The sequence below is a fragment of the Uloborus diversus genome, chromosome 2, assembly GCF_026930045.1.
Source record: "Uloborus diversus isolate 005 chromosome 2, Udiv.v.3.1, whole genome shotgun sequence".
In the NCBI taxonomy this organism is placed as follows: domain Eukaryota; kingdom Metazoa; phylum Arthropoda; class Arachnida; order Araneae; family Uloboridae; genus Uloborus; species Uloborus diversus.
The window spans coordinates 162396038-162418417 of NC_072732.1; the positions used below are offsets into that span (position 1 = coordinate 162396038).

Here is a 22380-nt window from a genome sequence, read left to right on the forward strand (position 1 = left end):
TTAGGAAGCATATTTCTCGGTTTTGTAAAGCAAACGTAAATTGTAAGCACTGTAAGGGAAAACATTCTTCTTTGATGTGTTTTGCTAAATATAAGCAGAAACTTAACGTAGATAAGAATGTCCCTTCTGAAAATTCCGTCCTCTCAAACCAATCTTCGTCGAATGAAGTTTATTTGCAAACTTTAATTGTGCGTATTCGAAATCAAGGTTTAGAACATTTACTGCGTGTAATTGTCGATTCAGGGTCACAAAAAAGTTACATTTCGGAATTTGCTGCAAATAAAATGGGGTTAAAGAGTTCGGGAACTGAAATTGTTAAGCATGGGCTTTTTGGAGGGATAGAAACTACAGAACAGCATAATCGTTATTCTGTGCTCTTGAGTAGTCTTGATCGGAAGCATAGTTTTAAAGTTGAAGTAATGGATCAGAAGAAAATTTGCGCATTTATTCCGAAGGCTAAGACAGGTCGGTGTATTAAAACTTTGAAGCGGGCTGGTATATTTTTGAGTGATATATCGGCTATGGGTAAAAAATGTTTGTATGAAGAAAATAATAATGAAATACACATGTTGTTAGGAGCGGATATAGCGGATAAATTATACACGAATGGAATCAGACATTTTTCGAACGGTTTAGTCGCTGTTAAAACTAAGTTGGGATGGACACTCATGGGAAAAGACTCAAATAAAGCTAACGTAGATAATTCACTGTTACTGTTATCTCTTCATGTTAATGACGCTAAAATAAATGATTTGTGGAATTTAGATTCTTTGGGAATTCTTGATCCAAGTGAGAAAATAAATAAACAAGAAGCCCAAGAATTGGCGTTAAAGCATTTTAGAGATACAATAGGCAGGCAAGAGGATGGGAGATATATTGTTTCTTTACCGTGGGTAAAAGATCCTCATTTGCTAAATGATCATAAAAATTTAGCGGAAAAACGTTTGAAAAAGACGGTAAAAAATCTAAAGTACACAGGAAACTTAGGGGATTATAAAAAGGTCTTTTGTGAATGGGAAACAGAGGGAATAATAGAAAAGATTCCAATTTCTGAAAATAAAATTGAAACTGCTTCTCATTATCTCCCACACAGAGCAGTAATTAAGGAAAGTTCGACTACTAGAATTCGTCCAGTTTTTGACGGATCCGCTCATTTACCAGGAGGTTTATCTCTTAATGATTGTATCGAGAAAGGGCCTAATTTTATAGAATTGATCCCTACAATCTTGAACCGTTTCAGGATTGGAAAGTTTGGGGTGGTTGCTGACATTCGTCGAGCTTTTTTACAGATAGCTTTGCAATCAGCCGATAGGGATTTTTTGCGTTTTCTGTGGTGGGCAGAGGGCAATCCAGAAAAGACCCTAATTTATCGCCACGCTCATGTCGTTTTTGGCGTAAGTTGCAGCCCTTTTCTTCTGGCCGGTACACTTGCTTACCATCTCGATCAAGCCCCAGATGAACTTAAAGAAATTGCTCAAAAACTTAGAGATTCTCTTTATGTGGATAATTGTGTGGCCAGCGTGGACAGCGTAGCAGAATTAGAAAATTTCCGTGAACATTCTTGTAGACTTTTGTCTTCCGCAAAATTTGATCTCAGAGGTTGGCAAAGTAATGCATTAATTCCTGAAATCGCTAACTTGGAAAATAGTGAACCGGTGTCGGTTTTAGGACTTTTGTTGAACACAGCGGAAGACACGCTGTCGTGCGATGTCAGAAAAATAACAATAGATGGACCAATCACAAAAAGAACTATTTTGTCCGTTACACATCAAATTTTTGATCCGATTGGTTTTACTTGCCCAATAACTTTGATACCCAAAATAATTTTACAAGAATGTTGGAAAATCAAAGCTTCGTGGGATTCTCGGCTTCCCGATGAATTAGTGAAGCGTTTCGAAAAGTGAAAAAATGAGATTGCAAAATTGTACAGTCTAAAAATATCCCGACGTTTATCCAAATTGCCATTTACTCTTAAAGACATAACTTTACACATTTTTTGTGATGCTTGCAAGACATCTTATGCTACGTGCATATATTTTAGAGTGGAACAGGTTGGATCCCCAGTAACTTGTCATTTGATTGCCGCTAGAGCTAGAGTTGCTCCTTTAAAAAAGATTACGATTCCTCGTCTTGAACTTTTAGCTTGTTCGATTGGAGCTAGATTAGCAAACACCATCATATGTGACTTACGTCTCGAAGCCGTAAAAACTGTCTTTTGGTCAGATTCTATGGATGTGCTATTTTGGATAAAAAAGGAAGGCCCGTGGGCAACATTCGTAGAAAATCGTGTTCAAGAAATCAGAAGACTGACAAAAATTGAACAGTGGAGATTCGTACCAGGAGTAATGAACGTAGCTGACATTCCGTCCCGAGGATGTACCTTAGGAAAGCTATTGCGTACGGAATGGCTGTGTGGACCAGACTGGTTGAAGAGATCTGCCGAATATTGGCCGAAAGACGAATTTCTGCCTGACATGGAAGTAGTGAACGCAGAAAAGAAGAAAGTTATAATCACAGCTACCAACTCCGAAGATAAGGGAAAATACTACTACAGATATTCTTCTTACGTTAAACTACTACGAATCACCGCTTGGATTTACAGATTTGTAGAAAATTGTAAAAAATCCAAAAAAGATAGAAGATTTGGTATTCTTGACAGTAAAGAGCTTCAAAAGGCTGAACAAGTAATTTTAAAGCAGATTCAATCAGAAGCTTTTGGAAGAAATCCTGACGCAAGATTAAGATCGATCAATACGATCGTAGGCGACGATGCCTTGATTCGAGTGAAAACGAAGATATTTTTTAGAGATGATGACATGCATTTTCGGCTTCCAGTTGTACTTCCCTCCGAACACCCGGTTGTCCTTAGTCTCATTCGGTGGAAACATAAAGAGTTAGGACATTGTGGCGTACAACTGCTTATGTCAGCGCTTCGAGAAAAGTACTGGATTTTGAAGAGCCGGAAAACCATTAAGAAGGCAATCAAGTCCTGTATTGTGTGTCGAAGATTCAACTCTAAACCGCCCGAAGTTCAGGAAAGTGTTTTACCGGAAAATCGTGTAAAAGATGCATCAGTTTTCGAAATTCTAGGAATAGACCTAGCAGGACCCTTGATCCTCAAAGATAACTCAAAGGTTTGGATTTTGATTTTCACCTGTGCTGTTTTTAGAGCTGTTCATTTTGAGATGTTGACTTCAGTGTCTACAGATAACTTTCTTTTGGGGTTGAGGAGATTCATCGCGAGAAGAGGCAGACCGTCAATTATCTATTCCGATAACGGTAAGAACTTCGTTGGCGCAAAAAATCAATTAAGCAAGATTGATTGGAAAAAGATTCAAGATGAAACTACTGCTTCTTCTATTGCTTGGATTTTTATCCCCCCTTCTGCTCCCTGGTGGGGAGGATTTTGGGAAAGGTTAGTAGGAGTTTTGAAGAGAATTTTAAGAAAAGTTTTGGGTCGAACATCGTTGAATTATGAAGAGATGTTAACAGTCCTCTGCGACTGTGAGAGTATCATAAATTCGCGACCGTTGACTTACGTTAGTGATGACGTTCAAGATCTTACCCCGATTACACCTTCTATGTTTTTGCAAGAGATTAGAGAAATCGGTGTTCCAGACTTAGATGCGTTGGATCATCAGAAATTAAATAAACGTCACGCGTATACACAGAAAATACGAAAAGATCTCCGTTCGAGATTTCGAGTGGAATATCTCGGACAGTTGCGACAACCTGTGACTAATAAAAATAATTCTCCAGTTCTAAAAGTTGGTGATTTAGTTATAGTGTGGACAGATAACTGTAAAAGAATTGACTGGCCACTCGGAAAAGTTCTAGAAGTGTTCACAAGTAAGGATGGATGTGTGCGAGTTGCTAAAGTCAAGACAAAAACGGGTGTCTTCATTCGTCCTGTTAAAAAGTTGTGTTCTCTGGAGTTGGGAGCAGTGTCATCTTGTGAGCTTCAAAAGTTAAAACCCCCTCCTGTGACTGTTCTTGAGGATTTGTGTTGCACCACCACCAGTTCATCACCTAGCCTGACAGCACTGAATTTGAGTTCCGGAGTCCTGAGCCCTGAACTCAAGGTGGGGAGTATGGAAAACGCCCAAGAACTGAACTGAGTAGTTAAGTTTCGATAAATTAGCCGGACTCGCGCACCTCGTCGCAGTTCTTATCGCAGTATGTAATAGTTCACAGTTCTTAACATTTCGCGCGAGTTCGTCACAGATATCTTCATTATGTTGTGTTTATTAATTACCAAGTTTTTATTTGCAACTAACATTGTAGTTTATTGTGCTATAATTAAATTTTTCTAAGTTAAAAAGTTCAAGTGTTTGTCCAAATTGCTTGTGTCACAATTTCTACACGAAGGAATATCTGAAGACTACAGTACAAATGATTTCATTGCCCCGCGACTTTTGGAAGCGTTGAAGAGGTTAAATACATGGTAAGAGTTTTTGAATTTAGAAACTTGCTTTGACGCGCAACACAATATGCATACATAAAGCATTAATATATCAGAAATTCTGAAAGCTGGATCATACTCTTTTTTGTTGACTTGTAATTGTTCTGTTGAATCGTTCTCTTCCGAGTATTTTGTAGTTTATGGGTTTTTGCTTTAGCCTTAATAGCACAGTATTTACAGAAAGATGAATTATTAATAAAACATTTACAAGATTATTTACAGTTCTTGCCTGCGCAGGGTGGAATTAAACTCTCTGGTAACACTGACTGTATCATAAGGTGTGGGGCTTTATTGTTTTATTTTCATTCCAGTGAAACCCAAACTTGGTTACATCTAAAGGCACTGCTAAGGTACAAGGGAATTGTTTCAATAGTACAGTTGAGCAATACTTCTTAGCACATGTTGGAAAGACTGCAGGAGCATGGTAGAGAGCTGATATTATATTTATTTCTGATGGAAATGACAATAAATTATTGTGTGTAATGGTTGCATTCGCAAGAAATACTTGTTTTCTTGACAATTTTTTTTATAATACAACTTCTAACAGTTGAAATTCTGAAGCACTCAGATATTGTTTTAATGATAACTCTAGTGTACAAAAAAGTTTCCGACTTTTTTGGTAAAGAGAAAGCATACTTTTTTGTTCCTATTTTACTTGTTGAATCGCAGTCGGAAAATGGATGAAAAGCTTGTAAAATTTTAGATGTTTTTTTTTTCCGTAAGTGCTCCTGAAGATAGATGCCATCCTAAAGCTCTTTTCCTTTCCACAACACCAGCACATGAAAGGGCAACCTCTATCTTTTAACAGAGATTGCCAATAAGAATTCATTAGTTTCTGATCTATAAACTATTAGTTACTTTTCCCCTATTCTGCACTGAATCATATGCAGGAAGATAGTCTGTTGCGTGCTTCGTCCTAGTTGGACTCGGGCATTTCAGAGAAATTTATTACTTGGCTCTCAGATTTTAAATAATATTCATTTTCGTTTTCAGAGTTATCAGACACCAAAAGCTGATTGGATGCAGGAACGGATATGTTACATATTACATACTCTGAAATGTACTTTTAAAGGTTTCTTTTTATTTTCAGGAATGGCTATGACACGAAACCACTCGTTTGGTACGTAGTGATGTTTTTTTTTTATAAGCAAAGGAGACTTTCCTGAACTTCTGGTTTTCAAGTTATAAAAACGACAGTGAGATGTACCGATCGTGTTTAAGGTCCACTCGTGTAGTTTGACTAAGAGAAAATTTTATTATTTTTCATTTGGAGACCTGCAAAATCTTTGCTGCATTTGAAAGTAGTGTTTGGGACATTATGGACCAGAGTCATTTCATCGATAACTTGAACTTTGTTCTTAAAATAGGGTGTTTCTTCTAGAGTTTTGCTGCAAGAAGTATCATTTTCAATTACATTCACGAAATCGGACCTCTCGCTTTGCTTCAGTGAACCATTCTGATGAACCTACTAGCATTGGGCTTATTGTATGGGAATGGTTTTTAGATGTACTAACATCGCACTTTTTAGCTAACATTTCCCAGGTTAAATGTTTTTTTGGTTTTCTTTTGCTGTTTTGCAGTCGCTATTGAAGACATTGTCATTGCAGGACTTCTCTGGATAAGAGACTATTCACATTTTCTTGAACGTTCTACTGAAATTTTGATGCTGCTTATGTGGCAATAGCCTCGCTCATTATGTTTCATAACTCAGGTGTAAAATCTGCAAAAAGGGTTATCCTGAGAGTTTATCCTTTCCGTAATTACTTCGTACTTGCAAACTTGCATGTCTTAATTTTTAAAAAAGTGCCATTGTGACCCATACTAAGCAGCTATATAGCGTTAAAGGTTAAATAATTAAGTAATTACTTAACTGGGACATTGTTTTGATAATATTACGAAATAAAACCGCTAAAACAGGAGAGCCACAAAATTTTCTTTGGTTTATCTCGAGTCTTCAAGGTACATTCCGCAAACTATTTTTTTGTGAATTACTTCAAATGCTTTTTGAGCTTGCTTTTATTTCACTTTTCAACGCTTTGATAATAATTAAGTAATTTTAAACAAACTGGGTAATGATATTTCAGATTTTATTGGTTCCCTAAACAGTTAAATAATTTCGATAATTTGAAGAAAAAAAAATGCGTATTTTATTCAAAATTTTGTTTGTGAAAAATAGAATTTTACTCAGAAACTAACAAAGATATGATAATAGTCATATTTAGCTTTTGTGAAGCCCTTGTTTTGTTGCGTCGATTACTGCTATTTTCAGTGTTTTATTTCAAATAGTTCGCGAGTTATGAGTGTTTTAGCAAACGGCTCCCCCCACTGCTTTCCCCCCTCCCTCGGGGTAGTCGACCACCCAGGAGGGCGACGACATGTGGTTTCATAATCACTATAGTGCCTGTGACATTAATCAGAAATAATTTTGCGTCAGGTCTCCATGCGTGCTCAAAACCCCCTTCAGATACGGAACTATACTGCAAATCGTGTTCGAGCTTGCTACTGTCATTTTATTTTCAACGCGTTAACAGTACTTAAATAGTTTTAACAAACTGAATAAAGATATTTAGGACTTTATTTGAAAAAAAAAATCAAACAATTTTGATTTAAAATTTCTTTTGGTGAAAAAAAGTTTGTTTTGAGCATTTTATTAAAAAATTTTGCTTGTTTGCAAAAAATGGAATTTTACTCAAAAATCAACAAAGATAGGTTCATAATTATATTTGGCTTTTATGAAGCCCTTGTTTTGTTGCGTCGATTGCCACTTTTTTCAGTGTTTTAGCTCAAATAGTTCGCGAGTTATGAGCATTTTAGTAAACGGCTCCCCCACTGCTTTCCCCCCTCCCCCGGGGTTTTCGACCATCCAGGGGAGCGACGACATGTGGTTTCATAATCACAATCGTGCCTGTAACAATAATCAGAAATAATATTGCGTCAGCCTTTCCATGCATGCTCAACCCCCTTCAGATCCCGGTCTAAAAAGCGCCAATGTTCCAAAATTGGAACATGCTATTTTGAAGGGGTACACCTTTTGGAAATATCATTGTACATTTCTAGAAGCATTTTAAAATCATACATTAAAGTATTTTTCACAACTATAATAAATATCATCACATTTTCTGAAAAAGCCAATTTTTGGTAAATTTTAGAAGAAAATGTTGCAAAAAGTTAAAAAAACACTCATCTTTGAAAAATCGCAATAAATAATTGAAAATATATAAACAATCAAGCAGGAAATCAAAAAATACTTTGAAATAAGACTAAACTGTGTTAAAAAAACTTGTTTATTTTAACGTTATTTCTTGGGAAATTTTTTAGTAAAATATGATGTTCCATTTTTGGAACATTGGCGGGTAAACGGTTTTTTCTTTTATGCTCATAAAATATCTTTCTTGGTTATTGGAACATTTAAATTTAAATAATGGTGGCGCCATCTAACGCTTCCTTCAGAAGAATAATTTGGTGTTTTAACCACACAAAAGAAATCGGGTTTCAAATGTCAGATGTGTTTTGAAAAGTATTTATTTAGAAGACTTTAAAAGATAAAAATGTAAATAGGCGAAGTCAAATTAATCCGTCATTTTATTCAATTCCCTGAAAGGTTACATTACAATATATAAAAATAAATTACACGAACTATTTTTATAACCACACCACTAGTAATTAATATCCCTTCAAGTTTTTAAAAAGTATCATTAGTTATTGATCTTACTATATTAAGTTCGATTTCTTATAAATTAAAGATAGTAATTATGAAAATTGAATTCGTTTCTTACAATATGATTTAATAAAAGATAATAATAACAACGGAACGGAAGTAAAAAAAACCTTGAATCATTTAATCCACAAGTAATGAATCAATATTTTAAAAGTTGGCAGATTTACGGAAACGAAGTCCTGGCAATAAGTTTATAAAAATCTTAGGACTTCATCCTTTAAAAAAATTCTGATAAAAATTTAAATTCCCCCAAAGAAACGCATCACAGTGAACCAGCCTCATTCATATTTATTGTTCCTATGCAAACGTTCAAAATGGCGCTCCGTTGATGCATTCAATTTTTTTAAATACCTGAAGAACACATTAAGATACTTTCTTAAAACTTGAATGTCAGTGATCGAAATATGCAAGTTTTTTGAGTTACAATGCATTCTTAGATGATTTTATGGTGAAAATATATTAGAAGTATTTGCAGAAGTCAGTTTTTAAGATATTTGAAGATACACGTTTTCAATTCCCCACTAGGAATAGCGAAATGGGAATTTTACTTTTTATCGTGCTTTTTTTCCAGCGGAAACCAAAGCTTGTACAATAAAGCTAAAAAATAATAAATGGGAAAAAAATGCAAAAAGAAAAAGGAAAAATTTGCAGATGCTGCGTTTTACTTTTCTACGTCAGGAAACTTCAGGTTCAATAATAAGAAAATGTACTATAAAAAATTCTTTTAAGTCACAGTAAGTGTTTTCTTCATTTTTGACCTCTTTAATTACAAAGATGTGATAATAATTGTGTCAAAATTTTCTTACATTCAAATTTCTGTGCTGAAAATGAAATCGTGTACCTTACATTTTAAATAAAACAGTCAGCTGTGAACGTAAAATATGTTGATAGAAGTTCTTGCACCATTGTAATTCAAAATAAACAAAAGACAAATATTACATCATCTTGATTGTAAAATAAAACGAGCTGATGTGTGAATCACATGACTTCCTTTTACTCCAATTTAATGTCATTTCCCCATTACTGGCAATTTTAATGTGATTCAATAGTTTACCCATTCTTTCACCAACAGTGGCCAAATAGAAAAATTAAAAAAAAAATCGCCAAGTTTTTTGGCGAAGAAGACAGGCGATATATCGCCAAATGTCCACCAAATTATAACACCGCATGAGTTTACACCGAAATTAGCAATGATTCCCCCCCCCCAAAAGGGTCAAAAGATCCCTTTAGAAACACCCGAATGCTACCAAAAAGGGAGGTGCACAACTAGACTCCACTAGGAGTCTCCGTACCAAATTGCAACTTTCTAGGACATACCGTTCTTGAGTTATGCGACATAAATACGCACATACATACTAACGTACATACAGACGTCACGAGAAAACTCGTTTTAACTAAAATCTCAATATTCATTCAAGAGTGAGTAAAATGGAAATTAAGGTCGATTTTTGAGTAAAAATTTTGTCGCGAATACAATACTTCCTTTTTTGTAAAAGGAAGTAAAAAAAAACGAAGTCATATTTTGGTATAATTCTCTACATAGTCTAATATTTTCGAGGGCCCCAGAAACTAGAGGGCCCTAAGGAGGGTTTTATAGGCCAAATAGCTAATCAGATCCGGATGTTCGCTCTTAGAAGAAAAAAAAATCGTCGCCAAGTTGGCGAAAAAACTTGGCGACCAAAAGCTTGGCGATACGTCACCAAGTGTTTACCAAATTATAACACCACTTAAGTTTGCATTGATATTAACAATGATTTCCCCCCAAAAAGGTGCAAAAGACCCCCTTAGGAACATCCGAAAGCAACCAAAAGGGGAGGTGCACAACTAGACCCCACTACGAGTCTATGTACCAAATTTCAACTCTCTAGGACATACCATTTTTGAGTTATGCGAGATACATACGCACATACGCACATACGCACATACGCACATACACACATACGCACATACATACAGACGTCACGAGAAAAGTCGTTGTAATTACCTCGGTGATGGTCAAAATGGATATTTCGCGTGTCTATACATTCTTAGGCACTTTTCCGCATGTGGTCGAATCGAAAAAAAAACTCAACATTCATTTGGGGGTGAGCAAAATGGAAATTAAGGGCGATTTTTGAGTGAAAATTTTTTCGCGAATACAATACTTCCTTTTTTGTAAAAGGAAGTAAAAAGGGAGGAAAATTAACCAGTATTCACGGCATCCAGCCAGACGCAACATTGGTGTTGCCACATCCATTGTTAAATCCAGCATCCAGCCCCTTGCATTCATTTGAATTTTGAAGCCTTAAATTCAAGTTATGTTTTTGGCAATCACAAATTGTGGTAATAGGGGAGAGTGTTGTACCTTTGGCCACTTTTCATATTTTCATTTTTAACGGCAATTATTGGAATCAAATTTAAAATCCAAAAGTCATATTAAAATACCCCAACATGCTTCCTTGCAATATATTTTTTAAAATTCAGATAGTTTAAAAATAAAATATTGCCAGCCATTTAAAGTAAAATTCCAAGTTGTCCTAAGGTACAACATCCTATCGTACCTGGGGACACATTCTGTTGTACTATGGGAAAGTCTTCATGATTCAGGAAACAGCCATATACTTGCATTAAATTTATTTAGAAGACTACATAAGATTAGAACATTGTTCCATGTTCCAAAAAATATTTTAGTTATTAAGAACCATGCATATGTTGTACCTTAGAACGTGTCCTAAGGTACAAAATATTTGGCTGTTCCAAGGTACTATCACCACGTGGTTTAAGAAAATCAAAATGATGCTCAGTCTAGATGCACTATCATTATTTTCTCATAAGCAAAATATTTCAAGTACTTCTATTTTATTACAAAATAAAATTCAGTTGATTAAATTTCGAAATACAAAGACAGAAAATGAAGTAAAAATGAAGAAAATATTTACTTTGGAGTCATGAAATTTTCTTTGTCTCACTAAATCGTCAATTTTATTCATTTAATGCTGATTTTTGCTATGGCTCCATTGAGTGGTGAAGGTTACTATTAGAGATTACAAAAACACGGCTGCTGAAAATAAATCCTTAGAAATTGGCAGTGTCCCAAGGTACAAACATCCCAAGGGTACAACACTCTCCACTACGTTACTCGTTGGGTTTCTTGTGTCTACAAATGGTACTGAATGGAAATGGAGAACAAATTCGAACCCATCGTATTATGATTGGTGACATTTTAGACGGTAATGCGCGGCCCATCCATAAAAAAATAAAAAAATAAATAAATAAATAAAATAAAATGAAATAAAATAAAATAAAAAAAAAGGTAATTTGGATGCGGTAATAAAGCTCCAGTTATTATGGGCCATTTGCACCCATTCACTTATCATAAATATTACATTCACAGCGTATGCCGTTATGGTTCTTTCTAGTGATGTGCCGGATTGTTAAAAAGCAGATCCGCGCATCCGGATCATTAGTGTCAAGATCCGCGGTTACGGATACGGACCTCAAAATTTTTTTTTTACCCAAATCAACTATCCAAGTGTAAAATTTGTTACGGAAGGTATTCTCGTCAGGGTAAAGGCACTGTTTCTTCAAAAAATGCCATCTACGGCGACAACAGATAGCATTCATTGTTAACCACTTTTTCGTTTCTTCATTCTCTTAAAATTAATCTTACCAGTAAAACAGTAAAGTTGCCGAATCCAGCTCTGCCTTGTCAAGAAACAGCATTTCCCTGCATATCACACATTGCCGAAAAATATTATCAAATTATCATGGTATGGCGCGAGTTTTATTGTTCATGACGTCAGAGCGTTAATCGATCAGTGAATTAACTATTATATATATATATATATATATATATATATATATATATATATATATATATATATATATATATATGAGAGTACTTATAATTCCGTCTTTTTTCTGTGCTTTCTGCAGCTTTTTTCTCCTGTTTAATACGAATCGTTACACTGACAAACGTAGAAAAATAAATAAAAAAATAAATTAAAAAATCAAATCATTAGCCTGAAACGTAAAAACCGAAATGTTTTTCAGCACAAAACCTCAAACATAGCAAATATTGCGTATTTATTCATTTATTTTACATCACCATAAATTTTTCATGAAGATATTTTATCCCAGCGGCTCCCAACTTTTCCCCCCTGGCGAACCCCTTACAAACTCCGAAAGAAGTTGGCGAACCCCTGGGGCACTAAGTAATAAATAACAAGCAAGGAAAAAAAAAAAAAAAAAAAAAACACGCGCTCACACACACAGAGAATAAAATTTTGGGAGATTTTGTTTTTATAGTTTGGTGATGCTCCATAATTTAGATCAAGAACGAAGCATAATTGCAAAATATAGAATTACAAATATTTCTACGAGCTAAAATGATCGCTAAAAAATGAATGCAAAACAAATTCACCAAAAAATAAATACTGATTATTCTGTGTTGAGCTTCAATCAACTTTGAAAAAATTATGAAAATGGGATATTTGTGGAACAAAGAGGCTCAAAAAAAAAAAAAAAAAAAAAAAAAAAAAAAAAAAAAAAAAAAAAAAAAAAAGTTTGACTCCTACTGTACATTTATCTCTATTATCACTAAATCAGAAGTCAATTAAAGAATGATCTTTAAAGTACCTTTCAGGGAACTCTCAGATTATTTAAATGAACATTTTTTTTTCAGTAAAATGAGAATGATCTAGGTTTAAGTCTTCTTGAAAAGGACTACGAGCCTAGCTGTTTGATAAAGATTTACTGCTTACATTAATCGTTTGATTGCTGAAGATTCCTGTAATTATGCTTTAAGTGCGGAGTAAACTGGGTATATTGAAAACAATAGAAGCATCTATTTTCAATAAACGTATTTACTCTAATTTTTACACAAAAGGTAATATTTAACTAAAAAATATAGTTAAGCTCACTCTCTACAAGAGAAATTTTCTACACAAATTTCATAAGTTCCTTATTTACATATAGCGCAAATTAAGTTGTATGGTTAAATTCCGTAGATTTTTTTTTAAACTGCATAAACCTCACACTGCCAAACTTTCACCCACGAAAATTTTCTATAGTAATTAATATTTCATACTTCCAGGTGTATTTTTTGGTTGTTAGCCATTCTTTCCCTCTTTCAACAATAAAGCTCGAAGTAAATTGTAGTCTATGTAATGTGAAAATTATAGCAACAAACAACAGCGTGATCACACTTCTTTGCATTTTTGACTCAACACAAGAGAAGAGCTCTTCGTCAGACTCAAATGGTAAAGAAACTAAACATAAAAATATTTTAGACGCTTGTATATGTTCCATTCTCCATGTAATATTTTCATCAAGTTATTCAATCTTTCCGATCAAAAGTTTCTGAGGAAACGAACGGTTTCAAATTCTTTCATCTGAGGACATTGTATTCATAAGTAGATCTTTTTTTTCAGCATGGCTTCAGGGCAGACATCTATCATTGTCAATGGAAGCGCTAAAACCGGCACTTTTCAATGACTGACTACATTATTTAAATGTAAAATATATCAGGAAGTATGCAGATATTTTCAAGCTAAGAGTATCAAATGTGCGAGAGACAAATGAATAAAAAAGGAGCAAAATTTGCTTGAAACCGCTTGAGCATGAATTTTCATCAGAAACAGTTATGTTAAAATTCGGCCATCACAATATTTTTTTCGCGAACCCTCTGAAAACCTCTCGCGAACCCCCAGGGGTTCGCAAACCACCGGATGGGAACCGCTCTATCCCAATCAAAACTCAGCGTCTTTGCGCCTGTAGATGTAACTTTTCATTCATAACAGTACAAGGGCAGTGAAACGAAACTGCAGAACGTATGTGTAGCAAATCCCACAATGCATTTTATTTCGATGACTGTTCGTAAGAAAATTGTTTAGAGAAAAAAATGTATGTTTGTCAACGTAAACACATTTAAAATTTTGCAATTTCCGAAGGAAATATTTTAGTTCTATATCATATATCGTCTATCAACTGACTACAGGAAACAATTGCTTTGTGGCGCCATCTATTGAATGATGAAAAACGTATTTAAAAATGGATTTTGTTCGATTAGAAAATAAAAATAGACTTCCGAATTATATAGCAAGGACGAACCAGCTTCAAATTTTGGAGAGGTTCATCATTAAATTTTGGAGAGGTTCATTAATAAATTTTAAAAAATTTTCTAATCGGAACTGTGGTCACATGTGTTGTATTCAGACTCAAATACGGGATTAGGACTTTTGCCTCTCGTATTTCTATATATTAAAAAAAAGTAACGTCAAGGAAATTGTGAAATTAAGTCTGTGGCCGGGCCGCGTCCATTAGACCCCATAGAACCTAAAGTCTTGAAATTTCGTACAAAACTACTTCGAGCCCGGGGGTTTGCACCGGAGTTTTTTTTTTTTTTTGAATTTCGAATTAGTATTTGTGTAATTAAATTTTGACGCTAAAATTTTACGTAAATTACCTATAATAGGGGTTAAATATTTTGCATACCGATTACCTTCTATTTCGTCCGAAAGAATTTTTTTTCTGCATCAAAAAAAGGTTGTTATGTTGGGACAAATCAATAATATAAATCTAACAAGTAAAGTTATTATAAGTCCCGCTGATGGCTGCACCAGTCAAAAGAAATTGCATGAGATGAAATGAAACTTGCAATCGATTTTAAAATCTTATCTGTTCATAAATTTAATTATAAAATAGTAAACATCAATAATAAATATTTTAAAATATGGAATGTGTTATGTGATGTAAAAATTGAATTATTTAAAGTATTTGTATAATTATTAGAATTCATTTTATATATTTTATTTTTTGTAACCAAATTGTTCTCATCGATGATTTGTATCTTGACTGCCAGTGTAACGGAGTCGTTGTTGTGAGAATGAAAATGGCACGAGGAACGATTGGTACCTTGTAAGCTTGTGAGCCACGAGGATGACTTAATAAATTGATTATCCAAGGAAATATAATTTTTTATTATGCACGCAACCGACATTCAATCTTCTCGCTACCGTAGTGGTAGCTAACATTGGTGACCTTTGGACTTTCTCTTTATGTAATTTCCAATCTTAAGTTATAGAATGATGATGCCTCAAGATCAAACCCAACCACAAACGGTCATCTCAGCCATGGAAGCTAACAAAGTTAGTGTGAAAATTCCTCCGTTTTGGGTGGAAAAGCCAGAGATGTGGTTTTTCACTGTCGAGGCCCAAAATAAGATAAGTGGAATCTCCAGCGAGGAAACTCGTTTTAATTACCTCGTCGCTCAGCTCGAACCCAAATTTATAGAGAACATTTGGGATATCATCAAAGATGATACAGCCAATAAATATACAGCGGCGAAAGAAAGACTGCTGAGCACTTTCAAGGAAAGTGAAACTAAAAGAATTCAGCAATTGGTTAATGGACTGGAGTTGGGTGATATGAAACCCAGTCAATTGCTTCGCCGGATGCGATCTCTTGGAGATGCAGAGGACATTTCCGATAAAGTGCTTCGCACCTTATGGTTAGAGAAAATGCCTGACAGAATAAAAAATATTCTTATAGTCAGCGAGGAAAGCACGGAAAAACTTGCAGCAATGGCTGACAGGATCGCAGAAATGACTCCTAGCTGCGAGTTAGCGAAAATTGAAGCGCCAACACCACCGCCATATGAGACACTACTAGCGAAAATTTCCTCATTGGAATATCAGATCGCCAGTTTAAGCCTTCTAGCCAGACATCGCAGTCCCCATCGTAGCCAAAACAACGGGAGACGAAGCAGATCCCGATCAAAGAGACGTTTTGATCCTAATGGGAAATTTTGCTTCTATCATTATCGATTTGGGAAGCAGTGTCGACCAGAAAAATGCAAGCCTCCATGCAACTGGAAGCAATCGGAAAACTAAAGGATGCAGTGGAATCCGCGGCAAGCTCTGCTGCCAAGTATGAAAATGATTGTCGCAACTTCAGACTTCGTGAAAGACAAGAAATCTGGACTTAGATTTTTCGTCGATAGTGGAGCGGACGTTTCCCTTTTACCTGCCGATTCGGGTACTAAGGATTCTTCCACTTATAAGCTGTATGCAGCTACGGAACTGAAATTCCAACATTCGGAATAAAAGTTCTCTCTCTTGACCTAGGACTGAGACGCCCATTCCAGTGGCCTTTTATCGTAGCCAAAGTAAGTAAAGGTATATTAGGTGCCGATTTTTTGAATAAATTTAAATTGCTTATTGACATACATGGCAAACGACTAATTGATGGCGTCACAAATTTAACAATTCGTAGTGCAGTACTGTCTGTTTCTACAGAAAATATAATAGGCACTTTAACTGACACCGTAAAGTATTCAGACCTGTTAAAGCAATATCCTAATATAACCAAGCCCAATTTAATAAATAAAAATGTTAAACATAACGTGCAGCATTTCATAGCTACTAAAGGACCCCCTGTATTTTCTCGAGCAAGACAACTTGATGCTAAAAAATTGCACCTTGCAAAACAAGAATTTCAATTCATGTTGGAAAACAACATCATCAGGCCATCACAATCACCCTGGGCTAGTCCTTTACATATTGTAACTAAAAAAGACGGAACTCTCAGACCATGCGGAGACTATCGGAGATTAAATGCGCAGACAATTCCTGATCGGTATCCAATACCACGTATAGAAGATTTTCACTTCATATTAGGAGGAAAATCAATCTTCTCGAAGCTTGACCTTTTTAAAGCATACTATCAGATCCCCATAGTCGAAGAAGACAAGCCCAAGACAGCAATCATCACTCCTTTTGGATTGTTTGAGTTCAATGTCATGAGCTTCGGTCTTAAAAATGCCCCTTCAAGCTTTCAGCGTTTTATAAATGAGGTCTTTCAAGGACTTGACTTCTTGTTCGCATACTTGGACGATGTATTAATTGCCTCGTCATCTGACGAAGAACATCGACAACACCTAAAGTTGGTGTTTGAAAGGTTGGACAAGTATGGCATGTGCATCAATGTCGCAAAATCTGTGTTCGGGGTAAAGGAAATCGAATTTTTAGGATACCTAATTACACCAGTTGGTTCCCGTCCTCTTCTGGAGAAGGTTGAAGTTATTCTAAATTATAAATTACCTGACACCCTCCAAGAGCTACGAACCTTTCTTGGCATGCTAAACTTCTACCGAAGATACCTTAAAGACGCTGCAAAGAACAAAGCACTTATGCATGAGTTCCTGAAAGGAGCGAAGAAAAAAGAAACGAAAAGTTCTCTGGACTGAAGAAGCGAAACACCAGTTTGAGAAGTGCAAGCAAGATCTGGCCAATACTGCCCTGTTAAGCTTCCCTAAACCTGATTGTCCATTGTCGTTGTATACGGATGCATCAGATTGGGCAATTGGTTCAGTTCTTGAGCAACTAGAAGATAGGAATTGGAAACCCATTGCCTTCTACTCCAAGAAGATGAATGAGACACAGCAATCATACAGCACCTATGATCGCGAGTTGTTAGGTGTATATCTTTCTGTGAAAAAATTCCAATATATGCTCGAAGGCCGAGAGTTTCAGGTCTTCACCGACCATAACCCTCTGACCTTTGCCTTTAAGCAAAAAAACGAGAAGGCATCTCCTCGGCAGCTGCGTCAACTGCAGTACATCTCTCAGTTTATCACTGATATCAAGCATATCAGTGGAAAAAAATAATCTGGTAGCCGATACCTCTCCAGAATTCAAGAAGTGTCAATGGTCGACTATGAAGAAATAGCAAAAAAGCAAGAAAGTGACCCAGAGTTACAAAATCTGATGAAGGATAAAACCTCCTCACTTTCATTAAAAGAATATATCCTTCCATCTGGCAAAATATTATGGTGTGAGATGTCTCAAAATAAGATCCGTCCGTACCTACCCAAAGCATTCAGGAAGCACCTGTACAACCATTTTCATGGGTTTTGTCATTCTGGCATAAAATAGAGTGTTAAACAGATGACTGCCAGGTTTGTTTGGCCCGGATTAAAAAAAGAAGTTGCGGAATGGGCTCGAGCATGCCTGAATTGCCAAAAAAGCAAGGTAACGAGACACACTAAATCAGAATTCGGAGTGTACCAAGAGCCTGATGCAAGATTCAGCGTCTGCCACATTGACCTTGTTGGCCCGCTGTCACCATCTGAAGGCAAAACCTACTGTCTAACATGCATTGACAGATTCTCCTGTTGGGTGGAAGTAGTTCCTATAGAAAGCATAACTGCAGAAGTCGTGGCTAGAGCTTTCTATGAGCATTGGGGGTGTAGATTTGGGGCTCCTAGTCAAATAGTCACAGACCGGGGTGGCCAATTCAGATCAGAGTTGCTACGTAATTTAGCATCTATCTGTGGCGCCAAGATTTCACATACTACCCCCTATCACCCACAATGTCAAGGAAAAATTTACCGTTTCCATCGCACCATGAAATCTGCAGTCAAAGCTCATAATAATGTAAAGTTGACTGAAGTTTTACCCACAGTTCTCCTAGGCCTCAGAGCTGCTATCCGACACGATGCAAACTACTCTTTGGCTCAAATGGTATATGGTACAGACATCAGACTGCCAGGTGAGTTCTTTGATGAACCAACTTGTCATCCAGAACCTGACAGCTTTGTGAATAAGCTACAACAACATATGGCTTCTTTGAAACCTAAGAAATCAAAATGTGCCAACCAATCTACTATTTTTGTGCACAAGGATCTACAGTCCTGTTCTCATGTTTTTGTGCGTGTAGACAGAGTGAAGAAGCCTCTAGAGCCTGCTTATAGTGGCCCATTTCCAGTCTTAGAAAGACATGACAAGTATTTCTCCTTACAGATCAAAGGAAAGGCTGCCAACATCTCTATTGATAGGTGTAAACCAGCATACCTACTGAAGGAAGAAAACATCCCAAACTTAATCAATAGAAAACCTACATATGATGAACCTGGTTGTCCTGAACAAAGTGATAACCCTTCTGAAACAACCAACTTAAAGCTCCCAACAAACACTCATTGTGGTAGAAAAGTGAGACTTCCTGTGAGGTTTCAGACATAAATTTGCGCATATGCATATTTTTAAATTATTGTTTATACTAATTATCACTGTATCACATATTGCAATTATTATTATACGTCTATATATGTTTAAAATGTTAGTTCCTCATCATTTAACTATGTATATTATCTTATCAGTACACTTCTTATTACTAACATTATGAATATTTACAGTTAAGTTTTCTCAAAAACAACCATCTGTTATTGCATTTAGGGTTGTCACGCTTTTAATCTTTTTTAAATGTTACTTTCATATACAAGTGCTTTTTGAAACATGAAGGATTTAAATTATTCTTGTCATAAAGGAATCCAGTCATGAATTTCATTAATTCAATGTCTTTTACTATTGAGCATAAACTTCAACATTTATCACAGTAGCTTGCAATGATTCTATGTTTAATTGTTGACCTTATTTTTCATACCTTACTGAATTTCATCTTTATATTTAATCATTAACATTTAGTCCGCAGTGTGTTCAGATAACTTTTGTAATATTAATTCAATTTGTTTTGTAAATATGTACAGGAGAATATTCAGTTATTTTAATCTAGGCAAAGTGTCATAAATGTACAAACAAATGATTTCATGTTCAGTACTACCAATCTTATTGTGCTCAAGTTTATTTTGTAGTGAGTCTAATATTAAAATTAAGCCACATGCAAGCTAGAAATTATTAATGTTCAATTAAGTTGATATAATACTTTAATGTCAAGATGTAAAAGGCAAAATACTTCACTTCCAATGTACAACCTATTTTCCTTTTTTTTGACATCTTGTGATTTAAAATTTAGTTAGTAATGCTCATTTAATACTGCATATAGTGTAAAATTTAATTTTATGTTCAGAAATACATTTTTAGTGAAACTAATGAAAGAATGAAATATTTTGCGCAACTCAATTAGATCATCTTGTTAAAATTTCTTGTCAGTTTAACTTAGGTATCGTAACTTAGTTACTGGCAAGGGAGTAATGTTGGGACAAATCAATAATATAAATCTAACAAGTAAAGTTATTATAAGTCCCGCTGATGGCTGCACCAGTCAAAAGAAATTGCATGAGATGAAATGAAACTTGCAATCGATTTTAAAATCTTATCTGTTCATAAATTTAATTATAAACTAGTAAACATCAATAATAAATATTTTAAAATATGGAATGCGTTATGTGATGTAAAAATTGAATTATTTAAAATATTTGTATAATTATTAGAATTCATTTTATATATTTTATTTTTTGTAACCAAATTGTTCTCATCGATGATTTGTATCTTGACTGCCAGTGTAACGGAGTCGTTGTTGTGAGAATGAAAATGGCACGAGGAACGATTGGTACCTTGTAAGCTTGTGAGCCACGAGGATGACTTAATAAATTGATTATTCAAGGAAATATAGTTTTTTATTATGCACGCAACCGAAATTCAATCTTTTCGCTACCGTAGTGGTAGCTAACAGTTACACTTATTCCCATTAATTATAACAGTAGATATAAAGGTTTCTATTTAAGCGAAAAGTACAAGGCTCAACTTAATTCAAGCTCAGAGCTAAGGAGGAATATATATTACTACGAATTACACTACGAATTTGAAAGCGACTTTTCAAACATACAAAACCTGCCATTTTGCATAGCTCAGGAGTTCCTCAGCACCCATATCTGCGCAAGTTGGTACAAATTTTTTTGGAACAAAGGAAATGGGGGGCTCTACAAAGCGCTTTTCTTAATTTAAATATTTCAGTTATGCATATTTCTATCAAATTCTTTTTGTCTTCGAGTGGCAGTGGGATTGTGTTCCAATTATGAGCTTATTACTTAAATCCTATTTTTTACGGGTGGGAAAGGGGGATTTTCATTTTGTCGAAACGGAACTCGTAACGCGTTTTTTAATCTTATTATTTTTAATTGACGATTTAAATCTTTGTGAATCAAACAAGATTGCAAAGCAACTTTCGGGGGTTGGGGAGCGTCAACGAGCAGGGGGTCGAGCCCCCTAGTTTAGAAAAATTAAAAGTATGTATAGTGAGACAAAATCAATTTATTTTATGTTTGAAAATCAACATCCTGGTGAAACTTTTGAAAAGTCAGGTCATCATACTGTGAACAATATTACAGAAAAAAGTTTGCTTTTAAGTATCATGTAAAAAAAATAACTATATCATTATAGTTTGAACCCATCGAAATAAAATATCTCCATTGTTTCTTGCACGGTTTCCAAACTGTTAGATAAACTTCACAGACTGGTGTTACTAATGTTACATTAGCCTATTAACTAATGTTCATTTTAGTAGTGGAATGATGTTGTTAATTTTATTTGTCTAAGAATGGCAGCTAATGAGTTTATACAGTGTATTAGGATGTATTACATTTTCAAAGTAGCATAATATCTGATATAATACATTTTCAATTTGATTGCTATCTTTTACAAACAGTATTGTCAATAGTTTAAGATCCTACGTAGGCTGACCTACCCTCATCGTGTGAATAAACAAAACGTGCTAGGGGTTGAATTCCCACAACTCTAAAAAGCAGTTTTAAAACAATATTTGAGTTATTTTTTTCAATAATTACCTCAGTATTCCCATTTGGTTTTAAAATCACAAATCAAGAGTACAAGGTATAAATAAAACGCTAAAAGTTTGTTTGAGGTGACTATAAATTATTTCATGAGTCTATCTCTCATGAGTGTTACTATAGCTAAAACTCAGCTTTTGTATTAATAAACTTTTTATTAAATTTTAAAAAATTGGTTTCAATATTAAAATTTTTTGCTATTCAAGGTTATTGTAACGAAAACATTTAATGTTTAATTTAATATGCTTTTATCACGAACTTAACACTCATGAGAAAAACAGCTTTCTGAATACTTAAAATTTCTTAAATAAATAAATATTTGCATCATTTGAACTTATTACTGAGTATTTAATGTAGTTTAATCATGATATGTTCGAAAAATTTATTTTTGAAAAAGAAATTTCAGAAGGTTTTATAAAAGTAACACTCATGAGAAAAACGGTGATTGCCTAGAAGTTTTTAGAAATTTCCATAATGTATGCAAATTAAGTCAAAAATAACCACCTGGTTAGAAAGCTATAAATTGTTAGGTATTTATGTCCAGAAAATTTTGTATGTTTATAACAACAAAAATTTTTAACCGATTGCTTACTTTTAAGTTTATATTTGTTCTGTACATTTCACTCATGTATCTTA

General features: G+C 34.8%; 3 protein-coding genes across 3 annotated transcripts in view; 2 read left to right on the forward strand and 1 right to left on the reverse strand.

Annotated features, from left to right (window-relative positions):
* The window catches only part of LOC129217464 (uncharacterized), a 287483-nt gene that overhangs the window by 83694 nt on the left and 181409 nt on the right, over positions 1-22380 (reverse strand). The window lies entirely within an intron of this gene.
* LOC129216637 (uncharacterized) lies at positions 3483-4118 on the forward strand. The gene has a single exon (XM_054850853.1). The coding sequence runs from the start codon at positions 3483-3485 to the stop codon at positions 4116-4118; it is 636 nt and encodes a 211-aa protein (XP_054706828.1).
* On the forward strand, positions 15248-16051 carry LOC129216638 (uncharacterized). Its single transcript, XM_054850855.1, has one exon. It carries the CDS (start codon positions 15248-15250, stop codon positions 16049-16051), a length of 804 nt encoding a protein of 267 aa, XP_054706830.1.

Coding starts and splice junctions, on each gene's coding strand:
- LOC129216637 (XM_054850853.1), top strand. CDS start 3,483: ATGTTAACAGTCCTCTGCGACTGTGAGAGTATCATAAATTCGCGACCG.
- LOC129216638 (XM_054850855.1), top strand. CDS start 15,248: ATGATGCCTCAAGATCAAACCCAACCACAAACGGTCATCTCAGCCATG.